Source organism: Leopardus geoffroyi, chromosome B2 (genome assembly GCF_018350155.1).
Source record: "Leopardus geoffroyi isolate Oge1 chromosome B2, O.geoffroyi_Oge1_pat1.0, whole genome shotgun sequence".
NCBI classification, from domain to species: Eukaryota; Metazoa; Chordata; class Mammalia; order Carnivora; family Felidae; genus Leopardus; species Leopardus geoffroyi.
The window spans coordinates 142,578,504-142,600,698 of record NC_059332.1 but is presented as its reverse complement, the minus strand read 5'-3'; the positions used below and the strand labels follow the sequence as shown (position 1 = coordinate 142,600,698).

Below are 22,195 nucleotides of genomic sequence, written 5' to 3'. Positions count from 1 at the left end.
GTAAGAAAGCAAATGGTGTCGCTTTGTCTCCTGTGGGGAGGTAAAGCCTAGAGGGCTGATCTTTTTATTTTATTTCTGCGTAATTTAGATGTTAAATGCCTTACAGATAATCCTGATAACCTTATATACTGACTCCGCTTGTCCATAATAACCTCAGAAGAATTGCAGGCTGTCATGAAAGTATGGAACTGGCTAAATTATCAGCGTGATTTTACACCAAGGGCCGGCCTTCAGTAAGATAGTGTTCACCTCTTGGAGTGTGGCCCGCTTGAGTTTTGTAATGTGGGTTGTTTGTTTCACTGCTGGGTTCTTGGAGATCTGAGTTAATAGCTGATTAGGATTGTAGAGGTTGGTTTGCATGGAAGGAGATAGGACACTCTATGCAGGCAATCCTATTAGTCTGGTTCTAGAACTCAAAAGGACTGCAGAAAGTTTATGCAAGTTATAAAATCATGCACTAGAAGGAAGAAGTTGTAATAAATTTGACTCCTACTCCTCAAGGTTATATCTGGTCACCATTTCCAGTTGTATCATTGCTGAGATCGTAAATATAGAAAGGACCACAATGAAAAACTTACATATTTCTGGGATTTTTGTCAGGCACTTTATGTATTTATTTATTTAGAATTTTTTTTTAAGTTTTTATTCATTTATTTTGAGAGAGGGGGGGAGAGAATCCCAAGCAGGCTCCCTACTGTCAGCGCAGAGCCCTTTCGCAGGGCTCGATCTCACAGAACCCTGAGATCATGACCTGAGCTGAAATCAAGAGTCAGACCCTTAACCAATTGAGCCATCCAGGTGCCCCTTGGCAGGCACTTTAAAATAATACCTCAGAGGAGTGCCTGAGTAGCTCAGTCAGTTAAGCATCTGATTTCGGCTCAGGTCGTGATCTCGTGGTTTGTGGGTTTGAGCCCTGTGTCAGGCTCTGTGTGGACAGCTCAGAGCCTGGAGCCTGCTTTGGATTCTGTGTTCTCCCTCTCTCTCTGCCCCTACCCTGCTCACACTCTGTCTCTCTCTCTCTCTGAAATAAATAAACATTAAAAAAAAATATCTCAGAAAATAGCAAAAATATTTAATTGAAAAATGGATTGCCTGGATAATTCCAATTTATAAACAAATAATATGGAAATGTATTTTATATGTATTGCATAATTGTGTGGGTACTATAAATAACTTACAAGTAATACACTGTGTCCAGTTTTTAAAAATGTCCTATCTAAAGACAATAAATTACCTTAAAATCTCATTTCTGCTAAACATTTCCCTTGATAAGGTTTTTTTTTTTTTTTTTTTAATTTTTTTTTTTTCAACGTTTATTTATTTTTGGGACAGAGAGAGACAGAGCATGAACGGGGGAGGTGCAGAGAGAGAGGGAGACACAGAATCGGAAACAGGCTCCAGGCTCCGAGCCATCAGCCCAGAGCCCGACGCGGGGCTCGAACTCCCGGACCGCGAGATCGTGACCTGGCTGAAGTCGGACGCTTAACCGACTGCGCCACCCAGGCGCCCCGTCCCTTGATAAGTTTTAAAAAATCTCTCATGCATACTCAATTTGAAACTACACTAACTTAATTTCTTAAATACTTTTATTGATTTGTGGAGTATTCTCATGAAATTCTTTGGAGGGCAGTCTATGACATATGTCGCTTCGTTGGTCACCAAACTTATCCCAGTTGACTTTGGTTGGCCTACTGGCTGGATCTGTGTCCACTTTTATAAGTAGCAAGCACTCTCCATGTCTCTGTGCCCAGACTCCTTACAGGGATCCTCAGCGCACCTGTGCTTACACGGCCTGCCTTCGTGGTTTTATCTGCTGTCATATAAGCTTGCTAAGCACCATCCACAGACTGCTGTGTAGATTCTTTCCCAAGCAGTAATGCGTTTATTCTGCTTCTTTTTAAAACTCTCTCCCCCTCAGTCAGCCCATTAAAGCAGATGTCCTTTTTATTCATGGCCTTATGGGAGCAGCATTCAAAACATGGCGCCAGCAGGACAATGAGCAGCTTTTAACTGAAAAGATTTTAGAGGACGATGCCAGGTATACAACATGTTGGCCTAAGGTAAGGAAGTGCTGACTTTGGTTAGGCCACCTTCTTCGTGACACATTGGTGTCTCCAGCTGTCAGGGCCTCATTGTGATTTGCTTATTTTTCTCTTTCTACTGGGATTTTTCTTCCATGCAGATTTTCTGTTCCTTGGGGACATTCGTAGTATATTCCTGAACAGCTCGGCTTGTCACCCTGCCTTCTGTTGTGTAACTTCTGATCAGGGTGTGGGCTATAACTCTCAAGGAGTATTTCACTAAGTTAAAAAATGGGTGAGGGCCAGTATTTGTTCACTCCTATTAAAAATATAACCCATAACATATTCATAATAGTTAGCTAGTTCTGTGACTTTAATAATTATAAAAACAGAAATACTTTGAAGAAATAATTCTACTTTGGATTTTCTTGATGACATTTCTTCTGAGAGCCTTAACTCTGAGATGAATGCGTCCAGTGGAATATACCTAAAGTTCAGTGAACAAACACGGTTGTTGCACACGTGCAGTTTCTTGGGCTTTGTCCCACCGTGGCTTCCTCACCTTCACAGAGCCTTATCCCGCAAAGAATGGTTTGCACTTGGTCTCTAGCAACACTGAAGTATGATAGACCCTGGATCCACAGACAACTGTGACTCAATTAGTATCTCTGAGTTCCAGGTCAGATCTTCCACCATCATATTCTCTGTGCTGAGATCATAACTTTCTATTAAGTGCTCTCCAAAATCTAATTTGATCTGGATTCCAAGAACTCCTTGCTTTTGGCTATAGTGCATTAAAATTGAGAATATGTTCTGGAAACTTGCATTGGCCTTATGCTTATAAATATTGGTGCCACCTTGTGACCAGAGACATAAAAAGATAAAACGTTGGAACTGGTTTTCTAGTCACCTTTAAACTTTATTCTAATGCTATGTTTATTAGTCGTCAGTATTACAGTGACCTTTAGTTACAGGTGTCAATTACTAGGAAATAACTGAAGCAGTGGAAATTCATATATGTTCTTTTGTACCTTTTAATTATATAGACATGGTTGGCAAGAGACTGTCCTGCTCTCCGAGTTATATCTGTGGAGTATGACACCAGCCTGAGCGACTGGAGAACGAGGTGCCCGATGGAAAGGTAACAGGGGAAGCTGTGGGCTGGGAGGAAGGGCCAGGGTCCAGGCCACAAGTGGACCCTCTGGGGTGGGGAGAGGGGCTTTAGCTTTTGATGCCACAGACAGAATTTTATTATGAAGACCCTAGCCTTTTTTCTCTTCCTTCTAGAAGGAGTTAGTAATATATAAACAATGAAATAGTATAAGGCTTAGATACAGCATCAATGTTGGATTCCTAAAGTGGTTCATTTGTAACTATTCTCATAGTAAGGACCAGTGGATTCTATAGCAAAGTCTCCTTTACTCTCAGAAGTAAATGTGAAGCTTTTTCCTTGCGTGTTCACAAGTATATTGACTAAAGGAAGCAAAGAAAAAGATGCTGAGCACTGTAGGCTCTCGGTGTCACTTGTAGGTCACATGTGCTGACTGTATATACATGAAGGAGCCCTGGACCTCTTGGCTCCGGGACCAAGACTGTAGCTGATTGTACCTTTGACCCACTGTGTGATCAACAAGCCATCTAACTTGTCTGGGAGGCTTGGTCTGCAAATTGAGAGAGTTGGTCGGAATCACTGTTACCAAACTGATTGGCACTGGTGAATGGCCCCCACTTAGATGCCAGAGAAGTGTTCTGAGGGCCAGTGGGCAAGAGCTCAAGGGTCCTTCCCCATTTCACCTGGAGGAACTCTGACAAACCTTTATTGCAAGGAAAGGATTCTATATCTATAGTTTATTTTTATTTAAAAAAAATTTTTTTTAATGTTTTTATTTATTTTTGAGACAGAGCATGAGTGGGTTGGGGCAGAGAGAGAGGGAGACACAGAATCCGAAGCAGGCTCCAGGCTCTGAGCTGTCAGCACAGAGCCCGACCCAGGCCTCGAACTCACGGACCGTGAGATCATGACCTGAGCTGAAGTCGGACACTCAACCGACTGAGCCACCCAGGCACCCCTAGATAAACAGTTTAAAACTACCAGACTACATAGTTTTGAAGTTCCCTTTTTGTTTGAAAATTACTTTGAATTTTTTGATTCTGATAGCTTTCTGGTATTTCTAAATAACCAAAATGATGAAAGCTTAATGTTTGCAGCATAAATACAAGTGGAACTAACCAGCAATGGCAGGTGACCACATAGGTGAACTCACAAGAGACAACATGGTGTTATTTTCAGGCCACGTAATGAGAAAGGACACACATCCTAAGTGGTGGGAGCAGTTGGTGCGAGACCCGAGCTTGACTTGTAAAAATTGCCACACGCATATTAGATGCTCAAACCCTGCTTGTTTAGTAAACGAGTGGCCTGTTCTGGGCCTAGATATTCCCAGTTATGCCAGTGTGACTAAGAAATGGGGAATGAGCAGTTGTAGAAATCAAGCAGAGAGAATAGGGGTATTCCTGACCCCAAAATGTAGTGTATGATATTGGCCCAAAATAGTTCTTGTCTTAAAAAATTGGAGAATAGGGGCGCCTGGGTGGCGCAGTCGGTTAAGCGTCCGACTTCAGCCAGGTCATGATCTCGCGGTCCGGGAGTTCGAGCCCTGCGTCGGGCTCTGGGCTGATGGCTCAGAGCCTGGAGCCTGTTTCCGATTCTGTGTCTCCCTCTCTCTCTGCCCCTCCCCCGTTCATGCTCTGTCTCTCTCTGTCCCAAAAATAAATAAACGTTGAAAAAAATAAAAAATAAAAAAATAAATAAAAAAACCCAGATTGCTGGGCCTCAAAAAAAAAAAAAAAATTGGAGAATAAAATTTGTGGTGGGGAGGCAGTAGCCCCATGTTATTCCTGCTGGTTTCTTTTCGTTCAGGAAGTCCATTGCATTCAGGAGCGACGAGCTTCTGAGGAAGCTCAGAGCTGCTGGCGTTGGGGACAGGCCAGTCATTTGGGTGTCACACAGCATGGGAGGTAAGTATATTTCATCGTTGTGAAGCCAACGCTGTGAGGCTGTTGGAGCTGAGTTACCCCAGGTGTTTCACTTAACACTGGCCCTTTCCCCCCAAATTAACGTTTTTGGCTGTGGCTAAGTTTTTAAATTACTCTCCTCTCCTTCCCTGCTATTTGTTTTTCTACAAGGGGACCACAAGGAACAGGAGTTTGACAACATCATGATTTCATGTAGTGAGAATCAGTAAACAGCAGAAGCAGTCTATGGCTTATATAAGCCTGACCTATAAATATCCCTCAGCATTCCTGGCTGGTCCTTGTGCTCCCCGCTTCCCTGCACCCCCGACCACTGTGGAGCCCACAGCTCCAGCCCCAAGCCTGATGAAGGGGAGGTGTGATGGCATCTGGGACCTGGTGTAGGCTTGCTAAGCAACATCCCCTGCCCCTCCCAGCCCACTCCCCACCCCCTTTCTCTGCGAGTGTTCACCAGCTGCCCTGCAATGGGCCTTGTTGCAGCCTCTGACCTCGTTTATCTGATGAAACGCTCAGGATTGCAGACTCAGAGTTGGGGCTTTTTCTGAGAGAAAGGAAGATGTAGCTGTTTGTGTCCGCAGAGGTCTACTGTCACCATCTAAGTGACTTTTGTGTTGCATCATCAGCTTCAACCCAGGGTAGGAGGACAGAAGAGATGGTGCCTTCCTGGGTGCATTTGCCTACGGAAGGTTTGTTTTCCTTGGGGGTTAAGCTTTAGGGGACTCTCTTTTGAATATTAGTACTGTCCTCGTGGTGTGGCCATTAGTGGGCCACTGTGGGCAGGATGGGGAGACTAGTACTGCATATGTACTTCATTGATGGACACCCCAAATAGCAATGCCCGGCACTCCTTCTGTGGGACAGTGCATCCTGTGATAGAAGATCTGCATTTCAGGTGAGTTTGTAGAATCTTACCTGTTTGTAGGCTTGTGTTCTATACAGTTGGCCCTGGAATAGCATGAGGACTAGGGGCACTAACCCCTGCATAGTCAAAACTCTGCATATAACTTCTGACTCCCCCAAAACTTAGCTACTGATAGCATACTGTTGACCAGACGCCTTACTGATAACGGTCAATAAATATGTTTTGTGTATGTATACTGTACTGTATTCTTACAATAAATAAGATCATGAGAAGATATATTAACAGTACTGTACGAAATCCATTATGAGTGGACCTATACGTTCAAACCATGCTGTTAAAGGGACATCTGTATTCTACATTATCAAGTGCTAATATTTTAAAGCCCTGTCTGTTGGACTATAGAGAATTGTTTAAACTTTTAAAAGAAACATCTCTTTTTGTGTATATGTTCCCTACCACCACCCCCCGTCCCGCTTTTTTTTTTTTTTTTTTTTTTAGAATAATGGAAGGAAGAAAAACAGCTCATGCATTCTTTTTCTTTGTACAACTAGGTCTTCTTGTCAAAAAGATGCTGTTGGAAGCCTCTAAGAAGCCAGAAATGAGTACTGTTATAAACAATACCAGAGGAATAATTTTTTATAGCGTCCCTCATCATGGATCCCATCTGGCTGAATACTCTGTTAATATTCGCTATCTTCTCTTTCCCTCCTTGGAAGTCAAAGAACTCAGCAAGGGTAATCTTTACCTTCTGTCATGAAGGGAATTGGGATTGTATTACAATATTAGTTATACAGGACAAGGAGGAAGAAAGTGTCTAACTTGGCTATATTATCCCATTTTATTATTTGCACTTGGTCTTAGCCAAAAGGCCAAGAAGTGATCCCATTTTATTATTTGTATACAAATCATGTTTAGACTGTCATAGAAAATTTTTAGTTTAGGCTTGATTTTTCTTTGATACTTTCCCTTAAGCCATTATTTGCTCAAATATAACAATTTTAATACTATCTTAAATATTTAAAATTTTAAGTATTATTCCAAATTACCAACGAACTGCTTTTTTCCATGAGTTCAGAAGGTCAACTTATTAAAACGTAAACAAACTTTTAAGATTTTCAGGATAGTAATTATAATGTACTATCTTTATTTTGATTGATAAGCATTTTCTCTTTTTCTGGAACACCTACTGATCATTTTGGAGCCCCTGGCTGAGCCTTAATATATCACTTGTCTTTTTGTTCAGATTTGCTCTCCTGCTTTATGGAGAGTTACTTCATCTTCTAAACCTTCTATTGAACTTTATTTTTGGCAGTTGTTTTATTTTCCACAAACTCTTTCTTGTTCTCTGATTCTTTTGAAATCATTTTAACGATACTAATTCGAGGTTTTTCTTAAAGTTCTTTTCTGTTTCTTCACTGAGTTCTGTGTCTTCTGTGCCCAGGTTTTTTTCCCCCCTTTCTTTTCTTTTTGTTCACCAGGTCTGTCTCTTTTAGGTTGTAGGGTATCTTCTAGGATATGGTCTGTCCTGGTTGCCTTTTCCTAGTTGAGGATGGGGGACAGGCACTCTGTGATTAGAGACAGGCTCTGTTGATGGGAGGTTGGGCTTTAGGGTGAAGGTGCCAGCCAGCACACTGAGGGACCCCTCAGTCCCACATACCACATTGCCCTACCTACTTCCAGTCAGCCAGTAACATGTGGAACCTCTCCCTCTGCCTGCTGGCCTCTGTCAGTTCTGGGGTGGCTTTAACTCTTTAGTCTCATCTTAACGGCTTCTTGGGAAGGAGAAAATAAGCCACGAACTTTCATCAGGACCCTAATTTTCTCTTCAGTACATTTTATTATGAATTGGGTAAACAATTTGTCACAGTCTTGTTTTCTGTAATTTTACAGATTCTCCTGCACTTAAAACACTACAGGATGACTTTCTGGAGTTTGCTAAAGACAAAAACTTCCAGGTGCTGAATTTCGTGGAAACACTGCCAACTTACATTGGTAGCATGATTAAACTGCATGTGGTACCTGTGGAATCAGCAGGTATTTACTCTTGCAAAATTTGTTCCCTATGAGATGCCTAGTTGGTGGTACCTATATTTAATCAGAAGCAAGCCGTTTTTATATTCAGCTTCTCAGCTAAGGAGACAGTTTTAAGAAGATCTAGATTCTATGATTCTTTTCAGCTATAGATTAACATTTCTCTGCCAACATACAACCTTGGCATTACTCCTCTCCATCCCTGCATTTAACTGACTAGCTGGCCAGGGTTCATTGGCTACTTCTAACTTAGCCATAACCAGTGAGCTCTGTCACATGAAAGTAAGAATACAGAGCCCTTCTGTCAGAACGAAAGGAGCATTTCGTTTAACAGACTGATGATTGATTTGTTAAAGGTTTCTACATGCAGCTAAAAGTGTGGAAGCTTTAGTAAATGGAGGATTGTATTTTTTTTAGTTTTTTCCATTGGAATCTTAGATGGGGAATATTCAAACACCAGTTTTTTTTTTTGTTTTTTTTTTTACAATACTGGAAATAACCAATACCTGTTACTATGGTGTATTATAATGTATCACAGGCTCTTTGAGGGTAGGGCCCAAATCTTAATTCTCTTTATAGCCTCCGATATTACTCTGTATGTAGTATATAACCCACACATTTCCCTTCTTGAACCGCTTTTCCCTCACTTGGTCAACTGGATCACCTCTGATACAGGTCTGGGTGCTATCTGGTGGTATTTGGCCATACTGAGGGCTCTCAGGGACAGTGTGGATCTGGAGTGTCCGGCAGATGGTTCTTCAGCCTGTATAACAAGTTTTGTCCTAAGTCCCTTATGTATTGAGCCTAAAGAGACTTTTCCGCAAAGTAATACCCCATAGGGTGAGGAGTTCATGGGTTGAAGAACTTACAAAAAGGACTTTGGAACTAGGACCTCTTGTCACTTCCAGCTAGGTGGACTTTGTTAGGCTGAAACATCAGAAACTCTACTAGATCTCTCAAGCACTAAATCATCTTACCCCGGTAGAGTGAAAGATGGATCCCATGTGAGACGTTCCCACTCTTGTCAGGATAAGGGAGCTCGTTATGAAGTATAACAACATAAACTCTAGAAAAAGAGGTGGTTAAAAGAACCGTGGAATAATTTAGTAATAACATGCAAATATATAAACGTTTTGAGGATGATACTAAGGTTCTGTTCACTGTTAGCAAGTAGGCCAGAACACATAAATTCTACAAAGAGTTTATGAAAAGCATAAAATTATACCTGAGAATCCATTCTCATGTGATTAGTCACATGTAGTTTAGCAATGGTCACACTTCTGGTTCCTTTATCTTTTTAGAGTCCATTAGCACCACCAAATCACATTTGGAACCACCCAACTGTCCTCGTTCAGTATTGACAGGGGAAGCCTCTATTTTTACTTAGATTTTGACATTTTTGTTTTCTTCAGATTTAGGCATTGGAGATCTAATTCCTGTGGATGTTGACCATTTGAACATTTGTAAGCCAAAGAAAAAAGATGCTTTTTTATACCAGCGTACCTTACAATTCATCTGTGAAACTTTAGCCAAAGATCTTGAAGACTGACCGTTATCTTCTTCCATTTTGCAAGAAATTTGGTGTTCTTTTTCTCTTTTAAAGCTCTAAGCAATCATGCAAACATATTCCCTATGGCTTCACTGTGGTCTGAAGCATGTTGCAGGCAACAGCCTATTCTCATTTCAGGCACTGAAAAGCACAAACCTAAAGTGGCAATCAAAGAATGAAGGGCTAGACTGGATTCTTTTGATTTAAAAGAAATTCCATGTGCACTAGCTTATGTTTTGCAGCGTTGGCCCTGGTGCAGAGAGCAAGCTGCTACGGACAGAGACTGCCTTTTGTCATCTGTGACTGTCTCCAGCTCATACCAGGAGGAACACTGATGGTTTCTCAAGGGAGAGCAATCATCACCTTCCATAAAAATGCCATTTGGAGAGTACCTAGAGAGGAGACTGAACTATGGAATATAATATATAGAATATAAATATTTTTTGTTCTGGGTTTCCATGTGCTGTAAATTTAAAATTATATATCTGTGTAAACCTTTGTCTAACATTAACTGTCAGACTTGTCATCCATGGGCATTTCCTTACAAGTTTTTATTTTCATATTGCTGAGAACAAATAATTCTCTTTTTAAAAGAATTGTAGCCTCTAGTAATTCTTTCCAGATTGCAGCTACCTATACTTGTAATTTTTCCCAGATAAGGATAAAGTAGCTAATCCATTATATATATATATATATATATATATATATATATATATATATATATATATATATATATATATGTATCAGCAGTACTTAGTATGAAGATTCTCTGATTCTCTTTAGCTAAGTAACATAGACCTTTCTTTCATGCTCATTTGAAAGTTGCATCAATTGACCTTGAGCATGTAAGAAATATGAAATCACGTTAATGACTTTTTAGTTTTAAATAACAGCATTAAGCTAGAAATCGCGTAATATTGATCCTTTTAAATATACAGTTGAATTTTAGTGTATATACAGAGTTGTACGACCCTCCCCACTATGTAATTTCAGAACATTGCATCATCCCCCAAATTAACTCTATACCCATTAGCAATCACTACTCACCTCCTTTCCCTTCAGCTCCTGCCAAACACTAATCTACTCCCTCTCTCTATGGATTTGCGTATTATGGACATTCCATATAAATGGAATCCTACAATGTGTGGCCTCTGTGTCTGCCTTCTTTTAGCATGTTTTCAAGGTTCATGTATGATGTAGCATGTATCAGTACTTCATTCCTCTTTATGGTCAAATAATGTGTGGAGATATACATTTGTTTATGCATTCATTGGCTGATGAATATTTAGGTTCTTTTCACTTTTTGGCTTTTATGAATAATGCTGTAAACATGTACAAGTTTTTATGTGGACATATGTTTTCCATTCTCTTGGACATAAGGAGTGGACTTGCTGGGTCCTTTTAAACCTATCTTTAGCATTTTGAAGATGGTAGACATTTGTAGAATGGGATAACCAAAGCTAAAACTATAAAGTACAGCATCTGAAGGTAAACTCAGGTCACCAGTAAACTCTCAACATGTAATTATGAACCAACCTAACAAGTGACTTAACCACTTGTTTTATTATGTAGATACAGTGAATGTAAGGATTAGCTAGCAATGGTAAGCTGACAATAAATACTAGCTAAGGGAGATCGATTTGCAGCTCTTAATAGCTGCAGCCTGAGGCTCAGACTTCTAATTCAGCACACCTCTAGAGGCTGATTGTGATCCTCCATGGAGACTGGGGAGGCAGATGGGAACCATATCTGCATTCTCCCTCTGGCCCATTTTAAGTTCCTGGTGTTTCCCTGGGAGAACCTTGCAAGCCAGTGCCCTGGCTTTTGTGGCTGCTACCCAGAGAATGCACCCCTCAATTGCTGGGCTCTGGTGGCCAGCAGGGCTTGTGTTTGCGGGTCCCTCAGGACTACAACAAACACAGAAACCAGTCAGGGCTCAGCACAGGCAGAAACCCCCATCTTGCAGTCTTCCCCTAGAAAAAGTCTATTTACATACTTTAAAAGCCCAGCTTCCAGTCAGCCTACATCTAGGTACTGATAGATCCTCCCCTTTGTAACATTGACAGGTTTTGGCAGATTCCCAACTAGTAGCAGATATTAAGAACAAAGAAGGTGGTTTGGACAGTCACAAAGCTTTGAGAGATAATCAAGAACTCAGACTGAATGGCAAGTTTCGTCTAAACAAGACCACTCTGTCAAGACTGGGAGGAGTGACTCTTTGATCTAATGTACAGAAACCAACAGAGTGTTGAGGAAAATGAATAAACATGAATATAGAAGATAAAACTTGAGAAATAGATCTTAATAAGATGGAGATAAGTAATTGACCTGAAAGAGTTCAAAATAACGATTTTCATGAAAGACAGAAAATGTAATCAAGTACCAAACAAATCACAGAGCTGGAAAATACAGTAAGAAACTGACAAATTCAATAGAGTGTTTCAATGACAGACTAGACTGTGTGGAAGAAAGGATCAGCAAACTCAAAGATGGCAGTGGAATTCATCCAATCAGAGGAACAAAAAGAAAAAAGAGTGAAAAAGAGTGCTGATTTGGGACTTATGTGCATTATGGGACTCCTTAAAGGAAAAGAGAAAGGGACAGTTGGCTTATTCAAAGAAATAATGGCTGAATTCTTCCCCAGCCAGGAAGCCCAGAGAATACCAAATAAGATGAATCCAAACACATCCACACCAAGACACATAATTAAATTGCCAAAAATTAAAAATCAGAGAATCTTAAGAGTAGCAAGAGAAAAATTGTTATGCACAAGAGAACACCAGGATACTATTAGATTTTTCAGCAGAAACTTTGCAGGGCAGAAGGGGGTGGCATAATATATTCAAAGTACTGAAAGAAAAAATTGGCAACCAAGAATACTCTACCTGGCAAAGTTCTTTGGAATTGAAGACCTAAAGAATTTTCCAGACAAGAAAGAGCTTAAGGAGTTCGTCACCACTAGACCAGCCTTACGTGAAAGGATAAGGGAATCCTTCAAGCTGAAATGAAAGGATACTAATTAGTAACAAGACATATGAGGGTATAATTCTCACTCATAAGGGTAAATATGTAATTAAATTCAGAATACCCTAATGTTATAATAGTGATGGGTAAATCACTTGTAAATCTAGTATGAAGGTTAAAAGACAAAAGAACTAAACTATAAGTATAATTTGTTAATGGATAGACAACATAAAAATACATAATTTGTAACATCAAAAAAATAAAATGGGAGGAGTAAAAACAGAGCTTCAGTGGGCATTTGAACTTGTTAGTTTAAATAAACTTATAAATATGTTTTATGTAAGCTTCAAGGTAACCTCAATGCAAAAACATAGTAAATACACAAAAGAGAAAGCAAAAGGAAAACAATTAGATCAGACATGGACTTACTATTGCTATCTTATTAACAATTACTTTAAATATAAATTGATTTCTCCAATCAAAAGACAGAGTCGTTGAATGGATTGGAAAAAAACAAAACTATATGCTGCTTATAAGACACTCACTTCAGCTTTAAGGATACACACACACTGAAAGTGAGGAGATGGAAAGAGACATCCCATGCAAATAAAAACCAGAAAGCCAGGGTAGCTGTATTTCTAGCAGACAAACTTAAAGATTGTAATAAGGGGAAAATGTCATTATATAATGATAAAAGGGCTAATCCAACAGAGAATATAACATTTGTAAATATTTACAACATAGCACCTAAATATATGAAACAAATATTAACACAACTGAAGAGTAAAATGCACTGCAATATAATAGTAGCAGGGACTTTAATACCCTGCTTTTCAACAACATATATATCATCCAGACAGAGAATCAACATTGGACTTAAATAACAGATATTTACAGAACATTCCATCCAACGGTAGCAGAATACACATTGTTCTCAAGTACACACAGAACATTCTCCAGATTAGGTCATACATTAGGCCACAAAACAACTCAATAAATTTAAGACTGAAATCTTATCAAGTACCTTTACTGACCACAATGGTGTGAAACTAGAAATCAATGAAAAGAAGAAAACTGGGAAATTCACAAATATGTAGAGATTAAACAACATGCAACTGAATAAGCAGTGAGTCAAATAAGAAACCAAAGAAAAAATACCTGGAGATAAAATGGAAATACAACATACCAAAACTTGGATGTAGCAAAAGCAGTTCTAAGAGGGAAATTTACAACAACAAATGCCTACATTAAAAAAGGTTTCAAACAACCACCTTTGTATCTTTTTTTCTTAATTTTTTTTTAATGTTTATTTTTGAGACAGAGACAGCATGAGGAGGGGGCAGAGAGAGAGAGAGAGACCCAGAATATGAAGCAGACTCCAGGCTCTGAGCTATCAACACAGAGCCCAATGCAGGGCTTGAACTCACGAGCCATGAGATCATGACCTGAACCAAAGTCTGATGCCCAACCGACTGAGCCACCCAGGCATCCCCCAACCTTTATATCTAGAAAAAAACAAACTATGCCCACAGTAGTAGGAAAGAAAGATCAGAATGGAAATAAATGAAATAAATTCTTTTTTTTTTTAATTTTTTTTTTCAATGTTTATTTATTTTTGGGACAGAGAGAGACAGAGCATGAATGGGGGAGGGGCAGAGAGAGAGGGAGACACAGAATCGGAAACAGGCTCCAGGCTCTGAGCCATCAGCCCAGAGCCTGACGCGGGGCTCGAACTCACGGACCGCGAGATCGTGACCTGGCTGAAGTCGGACACTTAACCGACTGCGCCACCCAGGCGCCCCTGAAATAAATTCTTAAAAGAGCAATGCAATTCTTAAGAGCTGGCTTTTGAAAAGATAACATAGATAAACCTTTAGCTACTCATAACAAGATAAAAGGGAGAGAGGAGCCATATAAAATTAGAAATGAAAGAGGAGGTCCTTCCGCTGGGGGAGCCATTGAGCAGCAGTCATGGCTCTGTGCTACCCTATGGCCATGGACTCAGCAAGGTGTACAAGGTGAACCTGAGCACAGCCGCTGCTGCAGGCACCTCCCCAAGCACACCAAGTTCATGTGGGAGATCCAAGAGGTGTGCGGCATCGCCACATAGGAGTGGCATGCTGTGGAACTGCTCAAGGTCTCCAAAGACAAGTGCACCCTCAAGTTCAAGAAAAGGGTGGGGACATATATCTATGCCAAGAGGAGGAGAAAGGAGCTGAGCAACATCCTGGCAGCATGAGGGAAGTGGCAGCCAAGAACTGAATTCCTCCCCTTTAAGTAATAAAGCCTTTTTGGAACTTAAACACACACACACACACACACACACACACATTACAACACCACACAAATACTGAGAATCATAAGATACTAATAGGAAGAATTATTAGCCAATAAAGTGGACAACCTGGAAGAAATGGATAAAATCCCAGACACACAATGTACCAAGACTGAATTGTGAAGAAATAGAAAATCTGCATCAAAACAAAATCCAAGTACTAGTAAGGAGATTGAATCAGTAGTCAAGATCCAACACAAGTCCTGGACCAGATCATTTCACTGGTGAATTCTACCAAATACTTAAAGAGGGATTAATACCAATCCTTCTCAAACTCTTCCAAAAAGTACAAGAGGGGGGACTACTTCCAAACTCATTTTATGAGACCAGAGAAACAAAAACCTGAGAAGGACACAACATCCCTGATGAAATAGATGCAAAAATGGTCAGAAAAAAAAATAGCCAACTGAATTCAACAGTCAATTAGAAAGATCATGCATGCACCACGATCAAGTGGGATTTATTCCAGGGATTTGAGATGGTTCAACATCTGCAAATCAATCAATGTGATACACCACATTAACAAAATGAAGGAAGAAAAAACATTCACCAAAATTCAACATTCATTCATGACATAAAACTCTCAACAAAGTGGGTAGAGAGGAAATGTATTTCAACTTAATATGACAAGCACACAGCTAATATGAAAAGGTGAAAAGTTGAAAGCATTTCCTCTAAGATCAGGAACAAGAATACCCATACTCTCACTCTCACCACTTTTTTTTGCGGGGGGGGGGGGCCTTTATTCAGCATAGTATTGGATATCCTAACCAGAGCAATTAGGCAAGAAAAAGAAGTCATCCAAATTGTAAATGAAGAAGTAAAACTTCCTATTTGCAGATGACATTTTATTTAGAAAACTCTAAGGACTCCACCAAAAAAACTTTTAGAATAAATGAATTCAGTAAAGGTGCAGGATACAAAATCAATATACAAAAATCAGTTATATTTCTATACACTAATAACAAACTATTAGAAATTAATTTACAATTACATCAAAAGGAATAAAATACCTATGACTAAATTTAAATGAGGAGGTGGAAGATCTATACACTAAAAACTATAAGACATTGATGAGAGAAATAGACACAAATAAATGGAAAGATATTCCATGCTTATGGGCTGAAAGACTTAGAATTGTTAAAATGTCCATATTACCCAAAGCAATTTACAGATTCATTGCAGTCCCTATCAAAATTCAAATGGCATTTTTCTCAGAAACAGAAAAAAAGACAACAGATCAGAATAGAGAGCCCAGAAATAAGCCCATGCATATATGGTCAATTTATGGGAAAGGAGCCAGAATATATTGATGGGAAAGGTAGTCTCTTCAATGGATGGTGTTGGGCAAACTGGACAGCCACATGCAAAAGAATGGAACTGAACCACTGTCTATACCATACACAAAAATCAACTCAAAATAGATTAAAGACTTGAATGTAAGACCTTCAACCATAAAACTCCTATAAGGAAACAGAGCTGATAAGCATCTTAACATTGGTCTTGACAATGATTTTTTGGATTTGATACCTAAAACAAAGGGAACAGAAGCAAAATTAACAGTTGGAACATTATCAAACTAAAAAACCTCTTTCTGCACAGCAAAGGCAGCCTACTTAATGGGATAAAATATTTGCAAATCACATATCTGATGAGGGATTGATATTCTAAAAAATATAAAGAATGCATACAACTTAATAATTAAGACAAACTCATGAGACCAGCATACAACTTAATAGTAAATATCAAACAATTTGATTTCAAAATGGGCATTTTTTCCAAGGAAGACATAGAAATGGCTAACAGGTATATGAAAATGTGCTCAACATTAATAATCATCAGTTCAGATCAAATTCAAATCAAAACTACAATGACATATCCTTTCATGTCTATTAGAATGGTTATCATCGAGAGAGAAGAGATAACAAGTGTTGGCAAGGATGTGGAGGAGAGGGAACACTTGTGCACTGTTGGTGGGAATGTAAATTGATATGGCCACTATATAAGACAGTATGGAAGGTTTCTTTAAAAACTAAAAACTACCATATGATCCAGCACTCTTATTTCTGTATAAATATCCAAAGAAACGAAAACAGGATATTGAGATATCTGCACTCCCAAGTTCATTACAGCATTATTCACAATAGCCAAGGTGAGACAACCTAAATGTCTACTAACAGATGAATGGATAAAGAAGATTTGGTATATACATACAATAGAATATTATTCAGCCATGAGAAAAGATGAAATCGTGCCATTTCTGATTACATGATGGACTCTCAGGGCATTATGGCTAAGTAAGCCAGACAGAGAAAGACAAATAGTGTATGGTATCACTTATATGTGGAATCTTAAAAAAAAAAAAAAGGTGGGGGGGGGGGGTCAAACCCATATAAACAGTAGAAAAATGGTTTGCCAGGGGCTAGAGGTTGGAAGAAATAGGGAGAGATTGGTAAAAGGGTACAAACTTCCAGATATAAGATGAATAAGGTCTGAAGATCTAATGTAAAACATAGGTACTATTCAAATTTGCTAAGAGTAAAACTTCAGTGTTCTTACACACACACACGACATGTGAGGTGATGGATGTGTTAACTTGTGTTAACTAAATGTGTTGATGTGTTAACTAGACAGGGGAAATCCTTTCACGATATGTATTTGTATCAAATCACCACAAGTATAGTTTAAATATCTTAATTTTATATGTCAATTATACCTCAATAAAGGTGAAATTAATTTTTTCATTAAAAGAATTTTAAAATATCAAAAGCCTTAAGAATTGCATATCCTGTTTATCTTCAATCAAGTCCACTTCTTCTGTTTCTATTTCAGATAGTTCATTATATTCCTTCAAGCAGAACTCTTCAATTGTTTGACTTCTTTTTCCCATATATGATTAATTACCAAATGCTGTCTTATTTGCTTAAAATGTACCAGAATCCTTTTCCATTTCTACTGCCAGTCTCCAGTTCAGGTTTCACATTTGGCCTGAACTATAATAACCTCTTAGTTGGCTTCTCATTATTATAATAAAAGAGAAGTGTAATTCAGTGAACATTTACTGAGTACCTATGTACCAAGTGTTGCTTTATGTAAGAATATGAAGTAGATTCAGTCCAATCCCTGTCAAAATTCCAACGGCATATTTCACAGAACTAGAAGAAAAATTCTAAAATTTGCAGGAACACAAAAGCCAGAGCAATCTTGAGAAAGAACAAAGCTGGATGTATGACACTCCCTATTTTCAAACTGTATTACAAATCCACAGTACTCAAAACAGTATGGTACTGGCACAAAAACACACAAACAGATCAATGGAACAGAATTGAAAGCCCGGAAATAAACCCACACATACATGGACAGTTAATTTATGACAAAGGAGCCAAGAACATACAATGGAGAAAGGATAGTCTCTTCACTAGATGAGTTTTGGAAAACTGGTCAGCAACATGCAAAAGAATGAAACTAGACTCCTATCTTAGACCATAATACAAATATTAACTAAAAATGGATTAAGAATGTGGATATAAGACCTGAAAGTATAGAATTCCTAGAAGACAGGTGGTAAGCTCTGTGGCATTTGTCTTAGGAATGCTTTTGTCGGCCAGACTCCAAAATCAAAGGAAACAGAAGCAAAAACAAACAAATGGGACCACATCAAACTAAAGTGCTCCTGCACAGTGAAGGAAATCATCATCAAAATGAACAGGCAACCTACTGAATGGCAGATGATAACTGCGGTCACATATCTTATAGAGGTTCATATCTAAAATATATAAAGAACTCCTACAACTCGACAACAAAACAAACCAATTAAAAACTGGGCAGAGGATCTGAATAGACATTTTCCCAAAGAGAACATACAGATGGGCAACAGGCACATGAAAAAAATGTTCAATATAGCTAATTATTAGGGAAATGCAAACCGAAATCACAGATTATCACCTCACACCTGTAAGAAAGGCTATTGTTAAAAAGAAATAACAGGTGTTGGAGAGAATGTGGAGAAAAAGGGACACTTGTACACTATTGGTAGGATTGTAGATTGGCACAGCCACTATGGAAAAAGTGGCTTTTTGAGGAAAAAGTATGGAGATTCCTCAAAAAAAATTAAGAATTGAACTAACATATGACCCAGGTGGGGTGCCTGGGTGGCTCACTCTGTTAAGTGTTGGACTTTGGCTCAGGTCATGATCTCATGGCTTGTGAGTTCAAACCCCACACTGGTCTCTGTGCTGATAGCTCAGAGTCTGGAGCCTGCTTCGGATTCTCTCAGTCTCTGCCCCTCCCCGGCTCATGCATACACACTTTATCTCTCTCTCAAATATAAATAGACATTAAACTTTTTTAAAAAATACTAATTTTAACATATGATCCAGCTGTTCCACTACTGCGTATTTATCTGAAAAATGAGACAACTCTAATTCAAAAAGATATATGCACCCCTATGTTCACTGCAGCATTACTTACAATAGCCAATGTATGGGAAGCAACCAATGTCCATTGACAGATGAATAGATAAAGACGTACACATACACATGTTGGAATACTACTCGACCATAAAAAGAACGAAATCTTATTGGCAACACAGATGGACCTAGAGCATATTATACTACATGAAATAAGTCAGAAGAAGAAAAATACCTTTTGATTTTACTCATAGTGAAATTAAAACAAAACAAACTCAGATACAGGGAATAGTTGGCAGTCTCCAGAGGGGAGGTGTGTTGAGGGGTGGGTGGATGAAAGGGGTTGACGGTAGGGTGATGTATGGTAACTAGACTTTTGGGTGTATCACTTTTGGGTGTGTTTTATATATACAAAATAGCTTTATTAGCCATCCTAGGAAAAAATCGTAAAACTGGTACAAAGTGTCAACACTATTGAGAGTGAAAGTTAAACCCAGTTTTTATCTTTATTTTAGAGAGAGAGAGAGCGCGCGCGAGAGTGCAAGTAAAGGAGAGGGGCAGAAGGGGAGAGAGAGAATCTCAAGCAGGCTCCATGCTCAGCACTCAGTACAGAGCTCGATGTAGGGCTTGATCCCACAATGTTGGGATCATGACCTGAGCCAAAATCAAGAATCAGACACTCAGCTGACTGAGCCACCAGGCGCCCCTCCAGTTTTGATTTTAAAATCTATGCATGTTTGTTTCAATATCTTCATAAAACATTTCACATCATTAATTTTATAAACTGACAAAGTCACAAGAGCAAATAGTCTAGGACTTTGAAGCTGATCTTACAATTTAGAATTTTTCTCCTCAATACCTAATTAAAAGGAGAAAAAATAGGAAAAAAGAGGAAAAGTAGGAAAAAATAATTCAGCAGCAAATGATAAATGAAAGGACTAAAAGCTCATGCCATTAACTTTGAAAACTGGTGGTTAAGAAAAATAAGTAATATTAGGGAAGGTTAATCAAAACAATCTTGAGAATTTTGATGACAGTTCTGTATTTTGTGGAAAAAGAGGGGGGAACATACTGCTGAGCAAAGTTAAGGAAAAAGCCTTGAGGTTGGAAACCTCATCTATCATTGAAAATGTTAAAATACTCAAAAATTGAAACAGCAAGGCTTGGTTTTCTAAAGCCCTCATGAAATAAGATGTTATCATTCTAAGTGAAGCGGACCCTAGCATAGTTACAAACCTCCAAAAGAGGCACAAAAGGCCAGATCTTCTAACAAAGACAGCATAGGACTCACCGCAACTATGCTGGAGGGGCAAATTTGCCCCTTCCTACCTTCAGATAAAGGAAGAGAGAATGAGTGGTAATGTCAAACATGGATGGCCAAAAAGGAGCCTCAGATAAGGAGGGAGAGTTATCAGTACAGTTCATCCTCCATTTAGGTCACATGGATCTAGATGAAGCTTATTACGCACAAGCAAGATGAAAAGAAATTACATGACACAAACAATAAAGCAAAAAACAAACAAAAACCACTCAAGTATATACAGATGTCTGAAGGTTCAGTTCTAAAAGGAAACACAGTCCCTGAATAACAGCAAAAAGTGACATATAGGGAAAAAGGCAGAGAGAGAGGAACAAAATGAAAACCAAATCAGCACAATTATAGAATAAAATAGAGACCATGTAAAAAAAATACAGACAAGGATGAAAATCCTCTTAACACAGTGATGGCTCCATGGATGCAGAACCACAGTAGACACAGAAAGAAGATAAAATAATTAGAAGGTAATAGATGAAAAGTTGTTCAGTTATAAAGGCAAAAGACTTACATTGCCAACATAAACTCAAGGCAACAGGGACGCTTATTGACTAAATCCAGGCTTACAGAGAAACAAAGGATGAAAATACAGCACTTTATTTATTAAAAAAAATTTTTTTAATGTTTATTTTTGAGACAGAGAGAGAGAGGGCGACAGAGCATGAGTGGGAGAGGGGCAGAGAGAGAGGCAGACACAGAATCCGAAGCAGGCTCCAGGCTCTGAGCTGTCAGCACAGAGCCCAACACAGGGCTCGAACTCACGAACCATGAGATCGTGACCTGAGCTGTTGGATGCTTAACCAACTGAGCCACCCAGGCACCCCCAAAATACTGCATTTTAGGATGCAAACAAAAATCCTAAAAATAAGCAAAAAAAAACTTGTGTTAGAAAACAGTAACTTTGGAAAGCAAGAATTGTGTACTCTGCTAAATTGCCCTTGAAATGGCTACAAAAGCAACGGAACAATGTGCTGAAGCCTAAGGAACTCAGAGAATATTGTTAATCAGTTCGTGTAGTTTGATCCTCTTAGGTTCACTTCTGGTGAATTGAGTTTATTATGTTACTGTACCTTACAAACAGATAATTTTCTAGGATAATAACGTTAATAATTATTTCTTGGTCAACTTGGGGTGAATTTTTAGCTTTTTATATTTTTCTAGAATAAGTTTTTATGAGTTGTTAATTTGATACACATTTTATTCTAAAAAGGAGGCTCTGTAGAAGTCAAAAATTCAAATCATAGCCACTGTGATTAGTCAAGTTATTGCAACATACATAAGCTAGAGTATATCTTAGAAGAACAAAGATAAGTTGAAATACCAGTGGAAAAGGAATCTTAAAAATTAACTATAAACGTCTGCTTTCAGTAATAGCAGGCTAGATAATTTGGAACTAAGTCCCAGTGAGGACAACCAATAAATCTGGATGAAATGTTTTTCAACTGATCAAAGTGCTAACACAAAAACTATTGACAAAATAGAGGATAAGGCAAGAAACCGGAGAGGAAACCAGCAGTTGGAACTACTTTTGCTTGAGGCAAGGATGCCACTGACACATCTGGTAGCCCCTCTGCTCAGGTATTTACAAAAAATGTCCCCTGTGATAAGTTTTAAAAGGTCCTTCTTCCTCCAGCACATGGCTTGTGACATAGAACAGGGGTTATATTTCTGATCCC

The 22,195-nt window shown here is 38.8% G+C and overlaps 1 protein-coding gene across 3 annotated transcripts in view; it reads left to right on the top strand.

The window, feature by feature from the left end:
* Positions 1 to 10,639, top strand: part of SERAC1 (serine active site containing 1) — a 66,516-nt gene extending 55,877 nt beyond the window's left edge. For all 3 annotated transcript variants that reach the window (XM_045500160.1, XM_045500162.1, XM_045500161.1), the window contains 6 exons: positions 1,919 to 2,060; positions 3,068 to 3,162; positions 4,942 to 5,039; positions 6,468 to 6,650; positions 7,807 to 7,950; positions 9,360 to 10,639. In XM_045500160.1, coding sequence (XP_045356116.1) covers positions 1,919 to 2,060; positions 3,068 to 3,162; positions 4,942 to 5,039; positions 6,468 to 6,650; positions 7,807 to 7,950; positions 9,360 to 9,496 — 799 coding nt within the window. In that variant the 3' untranslated portion in view covers positions 9,497 to 10,639. The remainder of the gene's footprint in view (positions 1 to 1,918; positions 2,061 to 3,067; positions 3,163 to 4,941; positions 5,040 to 6,467; positions 6,651 to 7,806; positions 7,951 to 9,359) is intronic.
* Positions 10,640 to 22,195: the final 11,556 nt, after the last annotated feature.